The 25,179-nt window shown below is 44.8% G+C and overlaps 2 protein-coding genes across 9 annotated transcripts in view; one reads left to right on the plus strand and one right to left on the minus strand.

Annotated features, from left to right (window-relative positions):
- Positions 1 to 2,680, minus strand: part of CCDC57 (coiled-coil domain containing 57) — a 66,592-nt gene extending 63,912 nt beyond the window's left edge. For 2 of the 3 annotated variants that reach the window (XR_014522058.1, XM_083487115.1), the window contains exon 1: positions 2,554 to 2,680. Coding sequence is in view for 2 of the 3 variants with exons in the window: in XM_083487115.1 (XP_083343241.1) it covers positions 2,554 to 2,665 (112 nt within the window). In the remaining variant the exon portion in view is untranslated. Of the gene's footprint in view, positions 1 to 806; positions 862 to 2,553 lie in introns of those variants that run through there. The other variant, XM_083487120.1, reaches the window with a different exon arrangement.
- Positions 963 to 25,179, plus strand: part of SLC16A3 (solute carrier family 16 member 3) — a 31,205-nt gene continuing 6,988 nt past the window's right edge. Inside the window, exons 1-4 of one of the 6 annotated variants that reach the window (XM_083487222.1) lie at positions 963 to 1,175; positions 10,548 to 10,607; positions 21,129 to 21,371; positions 22,804 to 22,947. In XM_083487222.1, the coding sequence (XP_083343348.1) occupies positions 21,149 to 21,371; positions 22,804 to 22,947 (367 nt within the window). In that variant the 5' untranslated portion in view covers positions 963 to 1,175; positions 10,548 to 10,607; positions 21,129 to 21,148. Of the gene's footprint in view, positions 1,176 to 10,547; positions 10,608 to 10,648; positions 11,412 to 11,455; positions 12,044 to 21,128; positions 21,372 to 22,803; positions 22,948 to 25,179 lie in introns of those variants that run through there. The other 5 variants (XM_083487219.1, XM_083487220.1, XM_083487218.1 and 2 more) reach the window with 5 other exon arrangements.

Below are 25,179 nucleotides of genomic sequence, written 5' to 3' on the forward strand. Positions count from 1 at the left end.
TATTTGTACCCCATCCATCTGACTGGGCTGCCCCAGACAATCTGGGTGGCTTCCAGCATATATAACAACATAGTAAAACATCAAACCTTAAAAAGCTTCCCTATACAGGGCTGCTTTCAGATGTTTCCTAAATGTTATACCCTAAATCTTCAAATCCAGTTCTGTAAGTCAAGGTCATTCTGGCTGTGGTTTTGAACCAGTCTGGTGCCTATGGTTCTGTCCTGCCCCCTGACCTATGGTGCCTCTGGTTCTGGTGTAATACACTGTGTTTATACACCTCTCCACTCACTGTATCGCCATATCCGTGTCTATATGCACTGACTGTGCGTCAATTACTCAGTTTGGGGGGTGGGCACAGAAAGCGAGGTTTGCGACCGCACAAAACCAGCAGAGCACTTTGGCACTGGTTTGGAGTCAAACAGGATGAGGTTTGGTTTTTGGCCCTTTACAGTGGTACCTCGGGTTACAGACGCTTCAGGTTACAGACTCTGCTAACCCAGAAATAGTACCTCGGGTTAAGAACTTTGCTTCAGGATGAGAACAGAAATTGTGCTCCGGTGGCGCGGCGGCAGCAGGAGGCCCCATTAGCTAAAGTGGTGCTTCAGGCCAAGAACAGTTTCAGGTTAAGAACTGATCTCCAGACAGAATTAAATTCTTAACCCGAGGTACCACTGTACTTGTAAAGGGTTTTGGCCCTTTGCCCAAAATGCGGGATTCGCAGCACAAAACTTTGGCGGGATCCAGAATTTCAGGGTCCCACCTGATCCTGATCGCCTTGCCCACCTATCAGCTCCCTGAGTTCCGACCCTGCTCCAGGGGGCAGACCCAGTTCTGTTTTTTCTCCATGTTGCCCCTAGGTCTTCTTGCTCACAGCTCCTCTTTCCGTCTCGCCTCGGCAGAGGAGTCGCGGCCCACGTGCTCCCACCGACCACGCTGCCGCTCGGCCCCCGCCCCCTCGGAGAGCGGCCCGTGGGAGGCGCTAGGACCCGCCTGGCCTGGCCCTGGCTTGGCTCCCTCGGCCTCTCTGACGCGCTCTCCCGCCGAGCTGGCTGCGCGGCTCTCGAGCTACAGGCGCTACATCGCCCCAGGACGGCAGGGAGCCGCGCCACCGAACCCGCCGCGCCCGGGGACGGAGCCACGCCCGAACCTGCCGCCCAGCGGTCCGGGATACCCAGGTAAGCGAGCTGTGCGCGGCGGGGAGATGCTTCTGCGGAGCGCGCGCGCGCTAGGGGACCGTCCGCCCGGGTCGCCCGAAGGGGCTCTGGCAGGTGGCGCTCGGGGGGCACCTCGGTGCGCCGCGCGCTCTCCTGGCCCGCCGGGGTCTGCCGCTCGGCGGCACCTGCTCGCATCTGGGCGGGTCGGAGGCGAGGGCTGGCTTAAGGCTGGGAAGGAGCGGCGCCGGGTCTCCTCTCCAGCGCTTGCGGAGGGAGATGGAGGCGCCAAGCGGACGGAGAGACTCTCGCCTGGCGGGCTTGGCGTTGACGAAGCTGTGCATGACTCAGGGCTGGTCCCCCGCGCCCCATCGCTGCCCCCTTCTCTCGCGGCTGCCTCCCCAAGATGCTCCTGGCCCGGCCTCGGCTGGACCAGCTGAGCAGGGGGCCAAGTAGGCGGCTGTCTGCGCGCAACAGGAGGGTGGGGAAGTGAAAGCCGGAGGTCTGCGCGTCGGCGGGGGCGCATCCCATAGACAGACCTTCGTAAGGCTCAGGCATACATAGCCCCTTTGGGCACCGTATTGTCCAGTTGCCCTTATTTCCCCAGCAACGGCATCTCCACGATCGCGCTTTCCCAGCGCCCCCTCCTAGCCCATGTCGCGGTGACCGCGGCTCCAAGAGGCTGGGTCCTCATGATCCCCAAGGGCTCCTCTGCTAGCGCCAGGCGTCCTGGCCACCCTGAGCGGTCTGGCTCCGGCTTCTCCTCCTCCTGGAGAAGTTCATTCATTTCTCTCCCGCGCATCCTTGACCCAAGGAGCTCCGTGGCCAAGGGAGATTTGCCCAGGAGAGATGCTTGTGTCGGGACCAAGCGAAAGCCAGTCTCATCGGGGCTTTTAGACAGCCCTTTTAAAACAGGCGATCAATCCACCCGCCTCTCTCTTCCTGAGCGCATCTCCCTCCCGGTTTCAGCGAGACCGACTCGGAACCGAAGCCAGGGGCATCACAAGGAGTCTGGCTTTCCCCCGAGGAGGGTGCTGAGAGGTGTTTGCGCCTTTCTAAACATCAGAAAACACCCCAGAACAAGGCCTAGATATAGATCTCTAGTTGGTGACGATGCTCGGCTGGATCACAGGAGCACTCGATTTCTGGGCGCACCGCGTGAGATGAGGAGGGGAGGCTGGGTCTCCAGCGAGATCCAGTTTCCTTATATGTCACAGGGATTTAAACGCTCGTGAAGGGATGACAGACAGGGAGGGAAGGAACTGGGCTAGGAAACAAGGAGCAAACCTCGCGCGCGCCTGTTTATCAGGGGAGAGGCTGGGCAACGGGAAGATGGGTAACGTTTAATCTCTAGGGTCAGAGATTATCCGGCTCAAATCAGCAAGAGACTTGGAAGGCTTACCCTGAAACCCATTTCCCCACTCCCAGATGATCCAGGTGGGCTGTGTGAGGACGCTTTTGTCCCTCAGAGGTACTCTGCTCTGTGCTGTTGTTTCCAACCTGAACTGTGCCATTTGAAAAGGAGTTCTGGTTCTAGATGGCGTTCTGGTTGGTGTGTGGTTCTGGTGTTTAGATGGTCCCCAGCTCACTTGTATCCATGCCAGATCCTTGGATAAGATTCCAAGGTGCTTTTTCTCTGTACACACAGTCCCGGGTATGGTAAATGATTCCCTTAAAACTTCATTTATCTGTAGGAATCAATCTCAGCCCATCTCTGTAGTCAGCTTGGGCCTGATTGGCTCCTCCAGCCAGTGCCCAGTTACTGATCTAATTTAATCCAATGTTTTTTGACGGATCTAGGGCATTTGCTTGGAATTGAAATACTGTGCCTCCCTGGGCATAGATGTTGTAAACAAATGATATGGGCATGATTGTACTTCTTTCTTATTTTGCTGCTTTTTTGCTTTGGTATGTTAATTTTAAAAAATACGAAATTGTAAAGAACATAAAGGTGAAGCTCCTTATATCTGCCTGTGCTGTTTGACTGGTTCTTGTCTTGAATTGCAACAGCGACATTTCTCTATTAAGCAATATCAAGTCTGACATCCGTGTTTATACTCTTTTCTTTTTCTATTTGAAGTACTGGTGGCATCAGATGGATTTTTTTAGCTGCATATGACAGTAATTAGGTAGTGCTGCGGCTACATCCTCCATTATTCATTTGGAAAGCCCACTGTAGCGAAAGGTATTTATATTTCAAAATAAGTGTGTATATTTACTATGATGGGGTTGTGGAACAGCAATCTGAGGACCCAGTAGGAAGCCAAATTTGGTGTTTGGGTTAACTAACGTATTTCTGAGCCCTTTACAAACACTATAGATCAACAATTTACTAAGCTTTCCTGTCAACTATAATGATAACAATAAATAATAATAGAAAGGAGAATAACTCTAAATAAAATGACAGTCAAAATGTGAAGCTGTAGATTTATTATTTATTTATCACATTTATATCCCCCCTTCCCTGCCCCAAGGTCACCCAGATGGCTAAATGGGGATTTGAACCTTGGTCTCCCAGGTCCCAGTCCAACATTTTAACCATTACGCTACACTGAATCAGTTATGAAGCTGGTACAGTACTGCAGTGTTCTTGCTTTTCATTTATTTATTATACTGCTTTAATACTCAAAACATTCTCTACGCAGTTTGCCAAACCACCAAAGGGTCTAGTAGGTAACTGGGACCCGCTGGGTTTGGGGCTGTTAATGTGGTTCCCTACCTTCCATTCCCCGTACAGTATATAACACAGGCTGCTTTTTCTGGAGGGGAAATTCTCAAGAGGTAGACTTACATAGCTTGTGGCATCATCTAAAGTGCAGTTCTACTCTGGCTGTAAAATGACACCGCCATCAGTAGATCTTCTCCCAGGGAGTATTCGGTTCTCCCCATGACTTCAGCTCTGATCAATGCTATGCAAACATTTGTGCACGTGAGTAACTTGAGCTTCGTAAGTGGCACAATCCGGTAAGCTCAGAGTGATCACGGACATGTGGGCCTTTACTCACCTTGCATGGAGATTCGTAGGACGGGAGCAATTAAATGGAGGTATTAAATGACCTTTGTATTGCCAGTTTGGGGCACAAGGGGCTGAATTCTTACTCTCTAGAGCTGAAGGCATGAGTTTTTAGTACGTTGGATATATAGTCACGATGACTCCCGCACAGTAGCAAACAGCAGCTTCCTTTTTTTGGATGCTTTAAATGAAAAAAGTGCAAAGCTAGTAACGCGAATAATGGCTTTCTGGCCTATCTGATGGATCTGTGCACTCAACTGCTAGGAAACAGCCTCCCCCCCCCCACCCCCAATGTGTCCACCGGAGCAGAAAAGCCTGCAGGCAATTATGCATGAAGCCAGCAAGGAGGACACTGCCTGGTTTTCAGTTCCAGGCTGAATTTTGAGATTTGCAATCCTGGTAGTTACGCATCATCTGCATGTAGTATAAAACACACCCCATACCAGATGGCAAGGGGTGTTTTTTTTTAAAAAAAGAACAATTGGAATGTTTTTTAGTCATTGCAATGATTGGTTACTCTTCCTCTTTCTCATGAAAGAAAGGAGAGCAGTTGAATTAAGTGCTAAATTGCTTTTTTAAAAAAGCCTTTTGGGCCGGGAGGTCATGAAGGGGCTTTGCATTTCATACTCAAGTTAAGAGCTGAGGAGTCTTGATGGGTGTTGGGGTGGTGGCAGTGATGATCAGTCCAGGGAGCCTAGCTGCCTTCCTTGCCACACAAGCCCCATTCTTTACATTGCAGCTTTAGTGGTCCAGAACATGTGTGTATGTGCATTTATTTCATTTGTTGACACTATCAGGATATACAATTTGTAAATATATGTCATTAATTTATTTCACTATACTATACCAATGTGATGGGACGTGGGTGGCGCTGTGGTCTAAACCACAGAGCCTAGGGTTGGTGGTCTGAATCCCCACGACGGGGTGAGCTCCCGTTGCTCAGTCCCAGCTCCTGCCAACCTAGCAGTTTGAAAGCACGTCAAAGTGCAAGTAGATAAATAGGTACCACTCCAGCGGGAAGGTAAATGGCGCTTCTGTGCGCTGCTCTGGTTCGCCAGAAGTGGCTTCGTCATGCTGGCCACATGACCCGGAAGCTGTCTGCGGTCAAACACCAGCTCTCTTGGCCAGTAAAGCGAGATGAGCGCCACAACCCCAGAGTCGTCTGCGACTGGACCTGATGGTCAGGGGTCCCTTTACCTTTACCTATACCAATGTGATAAAACAAAAGGTCCCATGGGACATTTCAAACCCACCTTTTAATTGCAGAAGTGATCTCCTCGGGATGAAGCTGAACTAATAATTAATTGCATAATTATTTAATAATTCAGTTTATTCCTTGTACATCCCACCTCATCCCAAGGGCTTGGGGCAGGTTTAAAAAAATGTTATTGCTAACTGCAACTCCCCCTCTAATTGCAGTGACTCAATCACACACAAAGTAATTTTTTGGAAGGCGGGGGAATCTTAGAATGATTCCTACAGCTGGGCTTTGGCAAATTTCCAGGAGAAGGAATTTTGGAGTTGGGGAGGTGGCAGAGGAGAATCAGACACTGGGAACGACTCTCCAGTTTCATGTGCTGCAGGTCTAGATCTGGAATGAATTGTCTACCAATTGGCCTTCCAACTAATTCATGCTGAAATATGGAGGAATCTCTGTCTATTCCCCCACCCTCCTGGTAATTGGTTACTCTTCCGGAAGTATCTGAGGTTCTGTACCATGTGACAGTGTACATGTTGCTTGAAACACCTGAATTGATCTGGTTACACATATTCCTTCCCCCACAATCTCTACCCACACAGTGCTTTAGTTATCTTTTCTTTCTGCTTGTGGATACTCCATAATCAGTATTTAAATTAACAAAAAACATTTCTGCATTGTATTGATTAGTACATTGCACTCCACCATTCCTCCAACTTGGAGCACAATGCAGTGTACACAGGGTTCCCAGTCTGTCTCCCTAACCCACCTGCTGATGAAACCCATACCTCTTTAGCATGAATCTTAGCTAAGCCAGGAAGCCACTGGGACATTTTGTTAAGTCATTCCCTTTTAGCACCCCTATAAATATAACCTTTTTGTTTCTGCTGTAAAGATGATTGAGATTCTGTGTGTGGATTGCTTTTCAGCTCGGAGAAAATTTCATATACGTATATGTGGGTGTGGGTGTGTGTAAATATCACTCAGTAAAAGCCTGAGGACATGCTGTGGATAGTAAGCGAAAGAGAAGGAAGCAACTGAGGAGATTTGAGGAGTAGGTTGATGGAACCTGTTATCAAACAGGACCAAAAGGGCAGATTGCAGGGCGGGGGATGGCAGAAGAACCACATGTTTGCTTCAAGAGAAGGGGGGTGTTGAAAGAGGATGGAAGTGGAGCAGGGGAGGATTAACCTCTGGTAAATAACAAAGGTCACCAGTGGCAGAGACAAAGGTTTCTTTTGACATCTATGAAGTGATGTCCCTGCAGAGGTGGACCAGGCTCTGGCCTCAGAATACAAAGCCGCCAAATAATGCCTCTGTGGGAAATGGACCAAATGTCTTTTTCCCCCTCTCTACACAGATTTCAGTTTGAATTGGAATTAATTGTGGAAATGCTGTAGTGGAAAGTCGGCTTTGCTAATCAGGAAGTGAAGCTCACAAATTAGCAGTGCTGTGGTCAAGTGAATGTCAGACAGAGTAGCAGATAGCATCAAGTTATAGGGGAGAGACCAGTGTTATTATAATGGGCTTGGACCTGTGAGCCCTCAGTTTGAATTCCTCCTCAGCATGGTGAGGAGGAGTTACTGTGTTTCATCCTAGCATATGCTATGGTCCTTTTTGTGAATCCAGCGTAGCAATAGTGGGCAACAGAGCTTCTCCTTTATCTCCTCCTCCCTGCACCTGCATAATCTGGGGTTGGGGGACCCTACAGAGCAGATTTGGGGGGAAGCTGGCAGAGAGAAACCAGAAGTCCCATTGTGCTGCTTATTTCCATTGTAGAAGCTGGCAGACATCACTGGATGTCACCCAATATTAGAAAAGACTTGCAAGGCATTTTGTACACTAAAAGGTGAAAACTATGTATCCATTCACTCTTCCACAGGTTTTATTCAATCCCAGGGCACAGTTATCCCATAACTGGGATATCCCATAAACAACAAAAAAGGGGGGAAATTGGTACATATGTATTTCCAGACACCTTGAATACTATAAAAGTCTGACAACAGGACACCCCCCCCCCAAATAACCAAGTTAAGTGACGAAACGTCTACCTCAGAAGTGGGAAACTCACCTGTGGCCCACAATATGTTGCCAAACTGCAGCTCCCCTCATCCCTGACTATTGGTCATGTTGGCTAGGGGTGATTCTTTTTTACTTATTCTTAAAAAAGAGAGACTGCATTTAAAGCATAAGTTTCAGAAAACACTAGACGATGTGTCACATGGAGTAATTCACAAAAGAATTTTTAAAAACCCAATAAAGCCATGCAATATTAATTTAAATCTGCAAAATATTACTAAAACCCACACTAGGTAAGCAAGGAGAGTTTTAGTCATCCGCATCCAGAAGGCCACAGGTTCTCCACCTTGGGTTCATAGCAGAAGTATAGCAGCAAGGAAGCCACATTACCTGAGACTAAGGACAAGATAGTATCTTCCTCCATTCCATGAACAAACGCTGACTAGACTGGTAGTCAGAATTGTATTTTGACGCTGGCAGTGGGACACCATTCTCTACTGAGTGGTGATGGGCTGTAGCTGAAAGCCGTGGGCTATTTCATTGGAAGATTAACTCTATCCCGCCTCTGGCATTCTCCAGCTTTTGAAAATAAGGTAAATAAATACTCTCTTCCTTAGTTTAGCATGCAGTGACCACTTCTCATTTGGGAAATTAAGTCTGCAGTCCTGAACAAATTGGATTTTTCCTATTAAGCACAAATAGAACACCCAATATAACAACCCTAAAGAAACACACAAACATATAACCATCAGTGTTACATATAGCCACTTTGTGTTAGCCACTCTTTAGCACTTCATTGCATGCGGGAGTCACCTTCAATGTACAAACTAATGTTTTATTTTATACGTGTTAAATATGCAGTTTAGGCTAGGGAGTGTCTCCAGAAGGACATATGTGAGTGTGATTGTGGGCGTGTCTGGGTTCTGAAAGTTAATATATGAAACAAAGAGCGGCCTGACTTCCTGAATGGTGTCACGTAGTATTTTGCCCTTAGCAAACCTCTTAAGTTGTTGTAGAGGCAAGTACCCGTACTTGATAACCCTTTTCCATTTGAGTAGGGTTGTGGTTTTTTGTTGTTGCTTAGAACCTTCCCAAACTTGCCTCCTGTATCATTCCCCCTGCAGGGCATAAAGCAACTTGAGAGGATTTTTTAACAACAAAAAGGCTAGTGGGGAGCAGATTAGGAAGCCCATCCCCACGATGCTCATTTGTGGAAGATTATATCTGATCTTATAAAAAGAAAACAATCGGAATACGTCTACACTAGCCTCAGTGATGTGGCCCCTAAATAAGTTAATATTTGCCTTCTCCCTTAATGTTGTTTCTTCTGTTTTTATTATTGAGTAGCTCTATACTTACGGACATAAAATGAGCCTGCTGGAGCAGGCCAATGGCTTATCTAACCCAGCATCCTGTTCTCACAGTGGCCAGCTCAGGCAGATGCCCTTGAAAAGCTTGCAAGCAGAACCTGATCAGAACAGCACTCCCTCCCCACCCCCACCCCCACCTGCAGTTTCCCATCCACTGGCATATGGAGGCATGCTGCCTCTGATTGTGGAGCTGGAACATAGTTGTCATGGTTCGTTTGTCTGCTTTTTGAATTGGTCTAATCGTTAAAGCCTTCCAAGTTGGCGACCATCACTGCCTCTTGTGTGAGCAAATTCCATAGTTTAACTGTGCATTGTGTGAAGAAGGGCTTTCTTTGGTCTATCTTGAAACTTCCAATATTCAGCACCATTGGCTACCCACATGTTCAAGAGGCATGGGTAGGCAAACTAAGGCCGGGGGGCCGGATCCGGCCCAATCGCCTTCTAAATCTGGCCTGCGGACGGTCTAGGAATCAGCGTGTTTTTACATGAATAGAATGTGTCCTTTTATTTAAAATGCATCTCTGGGTTATTTATGGGGCTTGCCTGGTCTTTTTACGTGAGTAGAATGTGTACTTTTATTTAAAATGCATCTCTGGGTTATTTGTGGGGCATAGGAATTTGTTCATTTTCCCCCCTTTTCCTTTTCAAAATATAGTCTGGCCCCCCACAAGGTCTGAGGGACAGTGGACTGGCCCCCTGCTGGAAAAGTTTGCTGACCGCTGTTCAAGAGTTATGAGAGGTCCATGAGAACTTTTCCTTATCCACGTTTTCAGCACCATCAGACATGCCACCTTGCCCCTGCAATTGAGGGAGCTGGGGCCATGTGATGGAAGCACGCCTCCTCCTTGAAAATTCATGGGGGGGGGACCCTCGCCCCACTCCAGATGGCACACCAGAACACCATGCATAATTTACACACTGATATCATATCTCCTCATATATAGTTTTCTCTAAACAGCTTCATAGAGGAGTTGCTCCAACTCCGTGATGATTTTGTTTGCCCTTTTCTGAACATCTTCCAGCTCCACAATATCCTTTTTCAAGTGAGGTGACCAGAATTGTACTTCAAATGTGATTGATTTGTGTAGATTATTATATTTATATTATAAGCTAATGGTATAATATTGGCTTTAACTTTTTATCAACAAAGAACAGAGAGGGTCAGTCTGTGATATTAAATTGGCCGTTGGGATTCTGCCACAGAATAAGCATGAACAAAAACTTGAACAAAAAATGGATAATCACCTAGGATATAATTGAAACCTGTTGACAAGTCTAAGTGAAATATGGAAAGATTTTCAATAAGTTCTTTTGAAAAAGGATTATAGCACTTCCTTTGTTGTCTTCTCTGTGCTCTTCATTCTTTTCTTTTAAAGAAGTCATGTTATCTAGCTATGGATCTTATTGCCAATGTAGGTTAAAGTTACGGGTGATACTGCTATGATAGGAATAGTAATTAAGAATTTGCTTTATTTTATTAAAATGGCCCAAATGATGCAAAACAGCAGCAGGGCATTATATTTTTACTTCCTGATATAGTACTGCAAAGGCAAGAAAGAGGAGGGTGAACAAGCTACTTTGCATACTCAAGCCACAACTTCTTTTGTTCCTACCTACATGGGGAGAGCACTTGAGTTAAGAGAAAGCAATAGGCCTGAGCTGTTTCATGTGATTTACGGGTCCAATGTATAGTGAGAAGCAGGATGTCAAGCACGCCCTCAGGAACAACTCACAACTGAGTCAACCTGAAGTGAATGCTACATCCCATCCCCATTTGTTCCGTCTTTTGTTTCTAGGCAACAGGCTGGGGAGCAGAAGCACACTTCTGGAGCCTGCTTTTCCTCCATTTTCAGTTGGTAAGGTTACCCTGTATTTGTGTGTTGGTTTGTAAATATGCGCTTGTGTGAATGAGGACTGAGGGGAAGCTACTTGGCTGCATCAGTACATACGACTTCTTTGCCAAGTGCTACAATCTGATGGCTATGATCAACCCAGAGAGAGAGGTCAAGAGTACAGCCTGCATATACGTTTGTGTGTTTTTAACCAACGTTGAAAATAACGCCTTTTTTTAAATACATAGGGACAGTGCTGCTTGTAAATGTTAATATGCGATCTAAAGGGCGTGCATTTGTTGATGTTTTTAAAAACTGTGTGTATATTCCAGCAGGTGTAGGTTTTATATTCAGATTGCAGGCAAGGAGAATTGGGGGAATAAAGGGGTGGGGGGTGGAGAAGCTTGTGAAAACGTCTCACAAGGCAGTAATGCGCTTGTTTCCGGCCTTTTATTGTGCACGTGCTCTCTCTCTCTCTCTATGGGTAGCTCTCGCCAAGAGGAATATTATATTCTAAAAGTAGCCATTGGTCGCTTAGTCGGTGCAGTTGCAACAAGAAGTAAAGGCGAGGCAGGGTTGGCTGCAGATGACCTTAGGCAACCGCTGTTGCCAGATCAACGTTTGAAAAATAAGACGCCCGGTGGCAGTTTGGGAAGCCGCCTTCTATGTATTCTGTGGAATGGACCATGGAGCTCGGGGATGTTCTGTATTCTGGCAGTCTGATCCATCGCGTTACGCTACCCAAACTGAAGAGCCCGGGAGGCTGAATTTAAAAACCGTCCTCACTGAATTTGCTTCGGCCCGTTAAGAGCACGGCTCCAAAAAGCAGTGAGTTCAGTTCTCTCCCTCCTTTCATATAAATGGATTGAATCATAAGGGTTATAAATCATTTAAATGTATAACGGCGGTGTTCTTGTTGGAAACGCCATCTAGAGCAGATATTAAAAAAAGGCGCGTGGGTCGTCTTGGCTGCAAAGCCATTAAACTTTCAGAGGCTTGCGCCTTACTTTCTTAACAGCCAGAGGGGGTAACAGAATAATTTGATTTCCTTCAGATCGACCAATGGTGCTTGGATTATTATAAGGGAGAGGAGTCGTCCCCCGCCCCCCACGCGACTTTTCTCCTCTAAATAGCCTTATTATGTGACCACTTAACGGCTCCGGGGTTGGTAACGGCATATAGCTGATGATCGGACAGAGTTGTTCTTGTTTGGCTGTTTTAATTATAACTTGACCCCAATTAGATATTGCCAAGCGTTGCATCCGCGTGCGTGTTTGCTGGTTCTGAAGCAGGTTTCGCGCTATCGAGATAACGATCTTAAAATCGGTTTCGAGGGAGAATGTGTGCGTTGATTTCCCCCTCCTACAGATGGCTGAGGCTACGCGCGCTTTCTCGGCAGGGAATGCAATACTATACTAGAGCAAGTGCTCCGCTCTCTCTCTCCCCGGCTCAACCACGAGGTGAGCGCGTGTATTTCTTGGTAATTGCAGCCGGCACTTCCGGTCTGCCCCTCTGTCACGTCCTGCACGTCTGCATGCGGGAAGACGTCCCCAAGTGCTCTAGCCAGCCTGTGCCAGCAGCCCTCGTGGTCTGGGGGTGGAGGCTCCGGGGTGGAGCCAAAGCCCCATTGGAACCGCATTCCAAGCGGAGCCCCCTCCGCCCTCAGATGTGCCTCCTCCTCTCAGATGCTCTCCTGGATCCACCGTGATCCTCGTAAGAGGTTTCTGCTACTAGATGCCGCACCTTTGCACCTTTGCATTAAAAAATGCAGACTTTACCCCTTGCACTGCTTGATCTTTGGTGTGTAAGTTTTCCCCACGTGCCTGTGTGTGTGTGTTTGTGTGTTTATCCGACTGGCAACTGCGAGCATTTAATGCATCGGATGAAGTGGGTTGTACTGGTTCACGAAATTTTATTTTAACACTTTTTTAAACACTTTTATTTAAATAAAACAAAGTTAGGTATGAAATAGACAATCAAGAAAAATACAGGTAGAATAACACTACAACAACATATTTTATGCCACACTATATTTGTTGGTGTTTAAGGTATCTTAAGACTGGTGGTTTTTTAAATGGCACAGTGAAGCCTTTGGTAAGTTGTCTACCTCCTATTCTGTGAGCCTGTGAAGTCCTTAAAGGAAAGCAGTGATTCTTTTCTAAAATGAGGGGTGCTCCAGCCACCCTTGAAATCCCATTTTTGACCCAAATCCTGCTCCCTATTTGCAAGTGGATGAGGGCACCCATTTCAGGGATATATAATCCCTGCATGTCTTCACAGGCATATAGTCCTGACATTCACAATAGCTGCTAGTAGAGCTTCGCTGTAAGCAAGCCCTGACTCTAGCCCTGCATGCAGGACTGGCCTTTGGGAATTTTGAAGGTCATGTGCAAAGTGGGCACTGATGTACCCCTATATGATGTTATAGAGGAGATAAAATTCTAGTTGCTTTAAAAATGAGGTCCAATTAAACAACCTCCACCCAAGGCTAATGCTTAGTACATTACAGATAGGTAGCCGTGTTGGAAGTGTGCATGCACACGAAAGCTCATACCAATAACAAACGTAGTTGTCTCTAAGGTGCTACTGGAAGGAATTTTTTTTTTACATTAATCCAGTCCCTCTCATTCAGTGTCAATGTACACCACCTGTAACTCTTTCTTACCTAGTAGACTGGAATTAATATGCCTTTAAAAGAACCCTCCTGTTCTTTCTATTGGAATATTCTTTCAGTGCCAGTAGCGTGCTGGTCACTGTGCAGAGAGCACAAACATTACATAACTCTGCTTTGAAATGGCCGTGCTTTATTGCGTAATAACACCACAGCTCTGCAGTACGTACAGGAGAGTCAGCGTTGGCGTTATGAGATGGAGTGCTGAAATTGGTCAGGCAGATGCAGGTTTTAAATCTCTGCTCAACCATAAAGCTCATTGCATGACCTTGGGGCAGTCCCTGCTCCTGTTTACAGAGACAACGGGGAGGAAAAAAACAATGCCCGTGCGGTACCTGAACTCCCTGGGGGTATGTGTGCAATAAAAGTGGAACTAAAGCCCCCTGCTCAGCACAATCTGCACAGAGATTTTCCTTGTAGGATAAGGATGCCAGGAGCTACAAGTCATGATGGTTTTGTGTACTGCTTCCAATATTGGATGTGGTACCCCATCAGAGACTGCGGATCACTCTTTGTGTGGTACTAATGTGCTGCTCACCTGGTTGGCCGTTGCGAGAAAAAGGTGCTAGGCTAGATGGGCCATTGGCCGGATCCAGCGGGGCTCTTCTTATTGTCCTTAATATTCTCAATATGTGCACACTTCCTTGGAAGCATGTCCCATGATAATGGCTGGGATTTTCTTCTAATTAAGCATGCATAGGCTGTAAGAGTTGTACTGGACCCCAAAAGCAAAATACAACAAAACAAAACAAAAAGCCAGACTTGTTGAAGGAGCTGCATAGTCTGGGGAATACATTAGGACTTAGATCTCTAAATAGATTTTTCCCCCCCGTTTGCTTTTTAATTGTACTGTGCAGTAGCAACATTCTGGCCACCAAAATATAATGGATGAATGAGGAAAAACCAGAAGTCAGCTTTTCTTTTCATACATTACGCTCATTTGTGTTAAGATGCTTCTATATCTCCAGGCACCAGAAATATGCTCCCCACCTCTGGGGTTTGGGAAAATCCTGGGTGGCTTTTCCAAATTTTACAACCCCTGAAGCTTTCGTTGATTAAAGTAGTGGCAGGTAGTGGACACAGCTGTTCTCCTCTACAGTGAGATTTTGAGCCACTGTTGCTTATTATGAATTGTCTCTTTTTTGGCACTGGTAAAGAACAACTTGATATAACAGAATCTGTATGGGGAACAATAAAGGAAAATGTCTTTAGTTCTGGATTAAAGCAAATCCCATGTGTCATTCCTCTTTAAAAATGTGTTTCTTGAATTAAACTCTCCTAGGAATAGGCTTAGCCTTAATTGGAAAATGGCATCAGTGTTCTGCTGAAATCCACATGGGAGTTCATAATTCATTTTCATTTAATGTGTTAAATGAGAGACAAATCACACAAATTAATGAACTCCCATATAATTGTCTTGGCAAGGATATGCACAGTAGAAAATTAGTGTTGCATGATTTGGAGGGGGAAATGGGCAGGGATTTATAGGTAGACAATTCTGGTAAAGGCCAGAGTTTCTGGTTACACATTACACCAATTCTTATTCCTGTAGAGGACATTTGTTGCACAATCTTAGACTGTCTGCTCAGAAGCCCCATTCAGTTCAATGGCACTGGGTACTGTATTGCAACCTCAGTACCTTATTCGTAGGCAGAGGAGAAAATGAGTTGGAAGATGAGGAAGGAGAAAATGAGCTGATTTAAAGGAAAGGAAAGGTGGAACATTCACATTTTATAAGGTAAAACCTGGAAGTTGAGTTGAAGATGAAACAAAGGAGGATGGGGAATAGGGACGTTTTTGAATGATAAGATGGGTGATATAACACAGGGATGTCCTGCGATCTACTCCCACTATAAAAAAAACTGGCAATGATCTACCCATTGGATTGACCAAAGTTGTTGAGCTTTTTTTTTGGGGGGGAGGCAAAGTTGCTGAGCTATTTTGGGGGAGACAACAACAAAGTTGCTGAGCTATTTTGGGGGAGAAATCGCCTAAGTTGTTGAGCTTTTTTATTTTTTTATTGGGGGGGCCATCACTCAGGATCACACGATAGACCAGGATTGACCAGGGATGCCCCGTGATTGACCGGTAGATCGCAATCAGCCGGATGGACATGCCTGATATAACAGATAAAAGAAGAGCAGGGAATGAAAATTTATAATCCCACAACTGTAGCAGATGTTAGCAGATCATTCCTGCTTCCCCATCTCTCAAATGTTTATTGTACCCTTCTGGCTGAAAACAGACCCTCAAGGGATCACCTCACATGTGTGTGTTCTCTTTCTCTGGTAATTAGGGGAGGCCCAGCTCTAAATATCCTGACTGTCAGGAGCAAAGCTGGTACCCGCCACCCAAGAAATTAATGTAAAATGAAATGAAAAACAGAACAATCAACTATCAGTACAATTTAAAAAGCAGAACACTAAAGAACAAATAGGTAAAGGGACCCCTGACAATTACGGTAAGTCCAGTTGCAAACGACTCTGATACTAAATCCCTCTGAAATAATCGGGCTTTTAATGTTTTCATTAAAGTTGTGAATCTGAGGAAACTGAGTAGATAGCAAGTTCCATAGGATAGAAGGTACCAGATACATTCCTGACCCTAAGCACGTACGTGTGTGTGTGTGTCTATGCATATATGAGGTGATACCTAATGTATCCTGGATCCAGACCATTATGGCCTGAAAGGTTAAGACTCCACACTGGCAAAAAGTTAGAAACCACTGGAGCTCTTTCAGAATGGATGAGGTAACACACTTTTTGCAGTTAGCACTTGCAAAACACAGGGCAGTTGCACATCCTATCACCTTAAATGTTCCAAAGTATTCATTAAAGCAGCCCTAAGGCAGTCCTTTCTTTTCACAGCCAGTGATTTAAACAGCATGAAGTGTAGATGAAGGGGGGAGAGCAGGAGAAAAGTCTCATTACTAAGACTGTGCCACGCAAAAACACCAATTCCCCATAATTTCTCCAGCGCCAAGATATTCTTCTGTTTTGAAAGACTGTCCCCTTCCCTCAATGACCCAACTATCAGCTGCTGGCTTACCTGAAGAGGCGAGCAAGAAAACAATGCACAGTGGTTGAATACAGGTCAGAGATCATCATCTTGCTGCATTGCTAGAAGTCAGATAGCGTTGTACTTCAGAAGTATCCTAGCTAGAGGATTTTCAGGGATGAAGATTACTCCTGGGGATGAAGGATAGGATGGCAAAATATCCAGTTGAAGGAAATCCCTTAAGTCAGGAGTTCCCAAAGGGTTTCATTCAGGTGGTCCATGGCGTGTCCACATTATTCATTCATTCATTCCATTTTTGTTGCTTCTTTTATTTGTTGTATTTTATTATATTACAATTTATATTCCACAGAATTTAAATTGTAATACAGAGTAGGAAGTAAAAGCAGCACCTAGCAAAGTGCAACACCATTACCACAAAAGACAGAAAAATCTTTCAGTGATCTGCTGAGGCCCACAGCAATTTTGTAGTGGTCTGCGGGGCTGGGGTGGGGGTGGGCAAAGAGGTTGGGAGCCACTGCCTTAAGTCATTTCACTTGGCAGGCATATGGCTGCATTTTGGAAGTGAGAAAGGGCTCAGGGTGGGGGATGGAGAGAACCCTGTCACCGATGAATGACTGATGTGATGATGAATGCCAAGTCTTCTTCATATGCTATGTACATAGGGAAGTTTGTTAGCTGGGTTTCTGCCTGAGTTGCTGTCAGGCAGAACGGTGCAGGAGAAGAATGAGCAGCTGGCTGTGAGTAGGTGTATGCATGGATGGATGCAAGTTTCTATGGGGACAGAATAGCTTATCTCCTCCAATACCAGATCTGTTTTTGAGAGGAAGGGGGAAAGGATTTTCATAAAGGTCTCCTGCAGCAAGACCCGATGGCTTATGGGTACTGAGTGCTTTTGTTTATCTTTACTGAAGCTGTCTGGGGCTAATATATATATTTAGATTCAGATATAGATTTGCTGTCCCTGGAAAGTGCATCCATGCCAGATAGCAAGCAAATTACCTGGTACTCTTGCATATACAAACAAAACCTGATAAAAGCATTATGTAGCACTGGCTTTTGCAGCTACAGTTCAGGAGCAATACCATGATGAATTGCCAAACAATTTAATTGGCAGGCTGGCGGAACATGTGAGAAAGCCAGGGGCTTCTTTCTGAGAAAATTGCTTTTTCCCTCTTCCACTTTACTAAAGCTATAACTCAGATGGTGGACTTAGGCATTTGTTCCCTTGTTAGTACTTTTATTTTTCAGCTTCTTGTGATAGTGAGTGATGGTTCAAATCCAACCCTTTTTTCTAGAAAAAAACCCCACCATACTGCTGTTGAACACTGATTGATTTAATAGCCCATCTGCCTACTTAGACATTTTGCTGATGGATATTTGATTGACAAGAGCATAAACTCTGTTGGGCAGTTAAGAGAGGGACCTCAGATAACCCTTACTGTAAGTTCACTAGCGGAGACTCAGAGGATATACGTTAGGAGTATGTATAGGAAGTCAAACGTCAGTGCCAGAAAATGTGGTTTCACTGTATATTGGGTAAGGATCTGCATGATACTGGGGAAAAGAATTTCCACTCTTCTTGTTGCAGTAATAAAACAGTAAGCCTTACAGTACAATAATGACACTTGCCAAAATGTGGGCATCTTCAGCATTCCTTCATTTTTTTTTATGGAAAGGTGACTGTTTTGCTATTCAAGGCCCAAAGTATCCCTGGGCACATGGAACATGGCGCCTCATTCTTTGGATCGTGCCGTTTATAATCGGAGTGTTGCTTTCATGCCGGTTTCATGTTCTAACTTTATGCAGCTCAAGACAGCCTGTGTATTTGTTGTAACCAAATCTTCTCCAGCAGAGATGATGAAGGAAAAGCATTTGGATGTTTTCCTCCTGAAAGAGCAGCTTCATGCAATAGATCTGCTCTGGGAGGCTCTGCCAGGTTTATTTCTGGAGCTTGACCGTGAGATTGTTTCTTGTAAATTGTGCAGCCCTGGGCCTAAATGTCACAGAAAGGACTCTGAATGATCACATACTCATCACTCAGCCGTCTAGACATCAAGTGACTTGATTTGCAGCTCTTGCAGGGTCAAATGAATCATATAGCATGCAATAATTTCCTGGCCATTGTCTTGCAAGCAATAGGTATTACTTAGAGATAGACATTTAATACAGCAAATAACTGAATCCACTGCCTTTGTTCCTTGACTGGTAGCATGCGGGGACATAGGAAGCTACAATATCTTGTACCTAATCAGACTATTTGTTTATCTAGTCCAGTATTCTTGGATTTGGCTGGCAGCAGCTCTCCAGGCTCTCAGAAAGAGAAAGGTCTTCCAAATCATTTGCTACCTGATCCTTTAAACTGGAGATGCTGTGGACCTTATGCATACAAAGCAGCACAACCGCTGAGCTCCTGACCCTTCTGAAGCTGGGGACTTTAAAGTGATTTTTGCCATTAGCCAAACAGAAAGTTAATCTGTTCTGGATAAATTCATTAAACAAAAGAAACAGAATTAAAAATATATGTATTAATTTATTTTATTAATGATGTTTATGTGCTGCTTAATATGTGAGATCCTTAAACAGTTTACAGTGGTACCTCGGGTTACATACACTTCAGGTTACATACGCTTCAGGTTACAGACTCTGCTAACCCAGAAATAGTACCTCGGGTTAAGAACTTTGCTTCAGGATGAGAACAGAAATCGTGCCCCGGCAGCGCGGCGGCAGCAGGAGGCCCCATTAGCTAAAGTGGTGCTTCAGGTTAAGAACAGTTTCAGGTTAAGAATGGACCTCCGAACGAATTAAGTACTTAACCCAAGGTACCACTGTACATTAAATACAATAAAATCATTTTTAAAAGGAAATGGAAATCTTAATAATAAAAGTAACAACAACAACAACAACAACAACTACTTTATTATTTCTACCCTGCCCATCTGGCTGGGTTTCCGCAGCCACTCTGGGTGACTTCCAGCACATATAAAAACACAATAAAATGACAAACATTGAAAACTTCCTGGCACAGGGCTGCTTTCAGATGTCTTATCAAAGTTGTGTAGTTCTTTACCCCCTTGAATAATTATTATTATTTTACTATATAAAGCATTATGATCAGGAATACAAAGAAATACATTGATTGAAAAGGAGACTCCATCAAAACATTCAGCAAAGTATCAATAAATAATAAAACAGAGCCGTCAATGAATCTTATGAGCCTGGAAAATTCTGCCTAAACAAATAGGTCAGGGAGTGTTTGCCACTATTTGTAAATGTGGGTATATAAATTTATCCACATATTTAATGATTGGAAAAATATCAACAAAACCAAACAACCAAAGCATTATTTGGACCTTACAGTTTAACAGGTCTGTGACCGTGTAATAAATGATTGATAGATAGATGTCACGGTTGTACATAAGACCAATGTGTGAGCAGGCCTGTGCCAAGAAGCCCTCACAGACAGTGAGAATGTCTGCCTTCACAGAATGCCCACATGGGGAGGGGGGAGACTATGTGCAGCTCTGTACTTGCAGCGGCCTTACACGAGAGTATAACTGCTGAATAGGGCACAGCTCTCTGCTCTAATGGTACTGTATTCATACACACTTTGCATGCTGACATTTACAGTTGTCGCTGGTTTAAGAAACGACTCTGCTATGTAGTATTCATCCAAAATGAATTGGGTGAAGCCAGGTAGAAGTTGTCCTTTGGAAGATCTATTCATAGGAGAAACACATCCCAACACTTACTGCATCAGATAGAGAGATAGAATATGAAAACAACAAGGACAGCTTGGTCAGTTAGAGCGTGGTGCTGATAATGTCAAGGTTGCAGGTTTGCTCCCCATACTGGACAGCTCCATATTCCTGCATTGCAGGGGGTTGGACTACTAGATGATCCTCAGGGTCCCTTCCAACTCTAAAAGGCAAAGGACCCCTGGACGGTTAAGTCCAGAGAAAGGCGACTATGGGGTTGCGGCGCTCATCTCACTTTACAGGCCAAGGGAGCTGGTGTTTGTCCACAGTTTTTCCTGGTCATGTGGCCAGCATGACTAAGCCGCTTCTGGCGCAGTGGAACACCGAAACCAGAGCAGCGCATGGAAACACCATTTACCTTCCCGCCGGAGCGGTACCTATTTATCTACTTGCACTTTGACGTGCTTTCGAACTGCTAGGTTGGCAGGAGCTGGGACTGAGCAACGGGAGCTCACCCCATCACGGGAATTTGAACCGCCGACCTTCTGATTGGCAAGCCCAAGAGACTCAGTGGTTTAGACCACAGTGCCGTCTGCGTCCCTTCCAACTCTACAATTCTATAAATATCCCATTTCTGTCTTCTTCAAATCCTGCTCAAAAAGAAGCTCCCACTTTCTGCTCCACTCTCCAAGTACACAGCTATACAGATGTTAATGCAACAATAACTGGTAGACAGTGGGGACTGGTCCACTAGGGAGAATGGGTCACTGTCCCATCAACTTCAGTCTGCCATCAGCTAGCCCCCACTTGTCTGTCTCCTTACTTGCAACCAGTCCAAGGGTTGTTCATTGCTTGTCAGAGCTTCCTCTACCTTAGTCTCAGTGCTGGCCTTATAGAACTCAGCAAGTTGGCTCTGTCTGTTGATCTCCCTGCCTTCCACCCTACTGATCTCAATGGGCACCAGTCACCACTGCTGGGAATAGGGCAGACCTTCTTCTGCATAAGAAACCACTTCATCTAAAAAGCTAGCCTTGCCTTCCATAGGAAGTCAACTTTTATGGACCCTACTGTATTAAAACTATTCATTGCATAACCAAGACTGAGCTGATCATATCTTATGGTACTGATGGGATATTTAAATACATTTCTTTTATGTCTTAGGAAACAGATAAAATCTCATCATGGGAGCTGTGGTGGTTGACGATGGTCCTAGCGGAGTTAAAGCCCCAGATGGCGGCTGGGGCTGGGCTGTTCTCTTTGGGTGCTTTGTCATCACGGGATTCTCCTATGCCTTCCCAAAGGCCATGAGCGTCTTCTTTAAAGAGCTTATCCGGGAGTTTGGTGTTGGATACAGTGACACCGCGTGGATCTCCTCCATTCTGTTGGCTATGCTTTATGGAACAGGTAAGTACTTACAACATTCTAAAACTGGGGTAATAAATACATGAAAGAAACATATTACTCTATTTTATTTTATATATATTATAAAGCGTGGCTTTTACAATAAAATACCGTATTTTTCACTATATAACACGCACCCGACCATAACACGCACGTAGTTTTTAGAGGAGGAAAATCCGTAGGCATGCCACCCGTAGGCATTCCCTCCATAACATGCACAGACATTTCCCCTTACTTTTAGGAGGAAAAAAGTGAGTGTTATGGTGCAAAAAATACGGTAGTTTGTTCCCCAAACCAAGAAAACAAGGGCATTAAAAATAAGCAAGTCTATAAAGGCAGCATTAAAATACACTAGTCGGAATAAAACAGACTGAAGGTGAAGGGACCCCTGACCATTAGGTCCAGTCGTGACCGACTCTGGGGTTCTGGCGCTCATCTCACTTTATTGGCCGAGGGAGCCAGCGTACAGCTTCTGGGTCATGTGGCCAGCATGACTATGCCGCTTCTGGCGAACCACAGCAGCGCACGGAAACGGTGTTTACCTTCCCGCCAGAGCGGTACCTATTTATCAGCTTGCACTTTGATGTGCTTTTGAACTGCTAGGTTGGCAGACTAGCACAAGTCAAAAAGTTCAAAATAGTAATAAGATCTATTCCAGGTGCTGGGAAAACATCCATGTAGGTGCCAGGTTCTTAAGCTAGGGTGCCACACTGAAAAGGCTCCTTTCCTAGTGATCACCTGTCGTGGCTCAGGTGGCAGAACTGGAAAAAGCTCTCTGAATATGATCTAAAATAGAGTGGAGAACCTTTTGGGGCCAGATGGGACAACTTTGGCAGGTGGGTGTGATAACCCATATGGTACTCACCTTATGTCATGGGCAGTGAGTTCAAGCCTGCTTTCTGCAGGGGTCAGCCACATAATTAAATTCTCCAAGGGGAACTTGGTTGCACAACAGGTCCACTGGGCTTAAACTCACAGACAGGCTTGAACTCACAATGATCCATTGGGCTCGAACTCACGCTGACCTACAGCAAAGGAACCATCAGGAGCTTGCTTTAAACTCCCAATAGTTCCTTGGTAGTCACATTGGTACCTGCTCCATCCCTGGTATCACAAATGGTGCCAGGGGGTGGGGCAGGTGGGGGTGGTTTATAATGGAAACGTGAAGGCCACCAATATCTGTACACATTAAAAAAAAGAAAGCTAACAGTCTCAAGTATCCTCCAGATGTGTTGGGTAAGCACCAGCAATCTAGAGCCTTGGTCAAATGAAAAGGAGATGGAAAATGGAATCTGACGTCTTCAGACACAAGGTCTTCAGACAACTGAATCTGGGTGGGCCTTATGAGAAGAAATACAAACCGCAACTGATAGATATATTAATGATCTGGGAAGTTACAGAAACAAACATCTTACCCATTCTCTCTTTTGCTCAGGGCCCCTGTGCAGTATGTGTGTCAATCGGTTTGGTTGCCGTCCTGTTATGCTGGTCGGAGGCCTCTTTGCTTCATCGGGGATGATCGCTGCTTCCTACTCCACTAATATAATACAGGTCTACCTTACCGCTGGTGTCATTACCGGTAAGTGCCAGTGTCAAAGAACCCAGCCAGTGGGCTGACTGTGTTACATGTAGCTATGCTACTGGTTGCTATAGCTTGTGAGAGAGGGTGAGCCAATGGGGGGGGGACATGTGGTACGGCATCTCTTTCATGTGCTAGTTTTGTATTTGTGGGGATACGTGTATGTAGGGGAGCACTGATCCCTTAATGGCATTCTTAAATGGTGCAGTTTCACGTTGCATGCACTGGTGTAAAGTAGGTCTCTCATTCACAATGCCCTTTCTGTCTACCACTTCCTGACATTTTCTAAACCAGTCCTTTTGCCATATGCATTCTCTTTGTTGACTGGCCTCAGGCGTCTTCTCACTTCCTTGCAGTCAAACATCAGTTACCATTCTTGGTTCCTCTGCCAGGTCAGTGAGGTGCCTTGCTCACAACTATCCACACGTAGCTGCAAGCCTGAGTCTGTTGCTGGTTGTAGGGCCCTTCCAAACTGGATTTGTTTTTGCAGGTGGGTTCTGCAAGACTGCATCAATGCAGCAGTGTATTAGTGATGGATCTACAGTGGTACCTCGGGTTACATAAGCTTCAGGTTACAGACTCCACTAACCCAGAAATAGTACCTTGGGTTAAGAACTTTGCTTCAGGATGAGAACAGAAATTGTGCTCCGGTGGTGCAACAGCAGCAGGAGGTCCCATTAGTTAAAGTGGTGCTTCAGGTTAAGAACAGTTTCAGGTTAAGAACGGACCTCTGGAATGAATTAAGTACTTAACCCGAGGTACCACTGTATACTGGACTGTCCACGCATCATTCTGTTTTATTTGTCGTTCAGCAACGATTCCCAACGTGGTTGCATTATTGTTGTCTGGAGCACTACCCTTGCACTATGGCGCAACAAAGATAGGGGTGGGCATGGGAAACATGGAACACTTGTGGTATGAAAAGATACAGGATTTCAGCAGGAAGTTGAATCAGAACAGGCACTGATTGAAAATAAAGTGGTATGTCCGCCCTGAAATTTTGTTGGTGGAAACAGTATAGAAAGAGGGATTGTGTATAGGTGTCCCAACACCATCATGAACACAAATAATCATAAATGCATAATAAAAAGGAAGGGGGGTGCCTTCATTCCCATAAGTGTATCTGTGATTGATAAGCATCAGGTACAAAATGAAATCAAATGAGATCTCTCATATATTTATGTGATTACTATGGTTACCTTTTTTTGGGTGGGTTAGAAAACGGAATATTTCTTCCCCTTAAAATAGGCACAAAGCAAGACTGGTTCTGTATGTGTGAAAAGAGCTAGTCCAGGTATGAGCAGGTTATAGTTTCCCTTGAAATCAAGATGCAGTGTTAAGTGTGTAAGGACAAAAGAAGTAATTATAATTTAACAGTTTTCAAGTTACTCTATTTTATCAAAGCAACTAGAAAAAATATATATTGTGATGGGAAGATCTCACACAGGTGAAGGGAAGCAGTGGGGAGGAGGGGAGGGTTAGGTTGAATTTGGGAAATAAAATAATACATGGGACAGCAAAGGATATAATAGATTCTTATAGAATAGTAACATATTGTAACCAGAATAGAAGTTTAAAAGGGGAAGTAAAAGTAATTTTAGTATTCATTATTGTAATAGTTATTATTATTTCTTATTGGTAGAAGGCAATGTTAATTTAGACTTCTTTGTTTTGCTGTCTGTATTTTCCCCCCTTTTTTAAGCCAATGAAAAAAAGGAAAGAAATCAAGATGCAGTGAATCTTACCAGACTTGATCCAAGCCTTTCCATGTTTCATGGATATATAGACTGTAAAACCTTAAAATCTGCCCGTTTAAATTCCTTCCAAAGTTTCCCACTTCCCCAGCAGAGAAAAAGACCACACTTTTGGTAACTTAAAAATGTTTTACTTACAAACTCTCCAAAGGACAGCTTGATGTGCTTTTCCATACAGCATTCAGAAAAGTTGCACAGGTGGTAAAACGTAGCTTAGTTCCAAAGTGGTAGAAGTTCCTACATTCTTGGTATAGGAATTCAGGAGTACTTGGTGAGAGCCATGCTCACATCTCTTTGGGGGTTCTCTAGTAGACTGAGGGGCAACAATAGGCTTGATTACCCATTTCCTTCCAAGATAAAGGAAGTGACCCAGCTAATTGTGGCAGGATAGCTTACTCTATGGTATTAACCCTTTCATACATTAATTAGGCTTAAGCATATTGGCTATATGAGGCTGGTTATATTGGTTATATGAGGC

The sequence above is a fragment of the Podarcis liolepis genome (assembly GCF_965112155.1).
Source record: "Podarcis liolepis genome assembly, chromosome: 2".
Classification (NCBI taxonomy): Eukaryota; Metazoa; Chordata; class Lepidosauria; order Squamata; family Lacertidae; genus Podarcis; species Podarcis liolepis.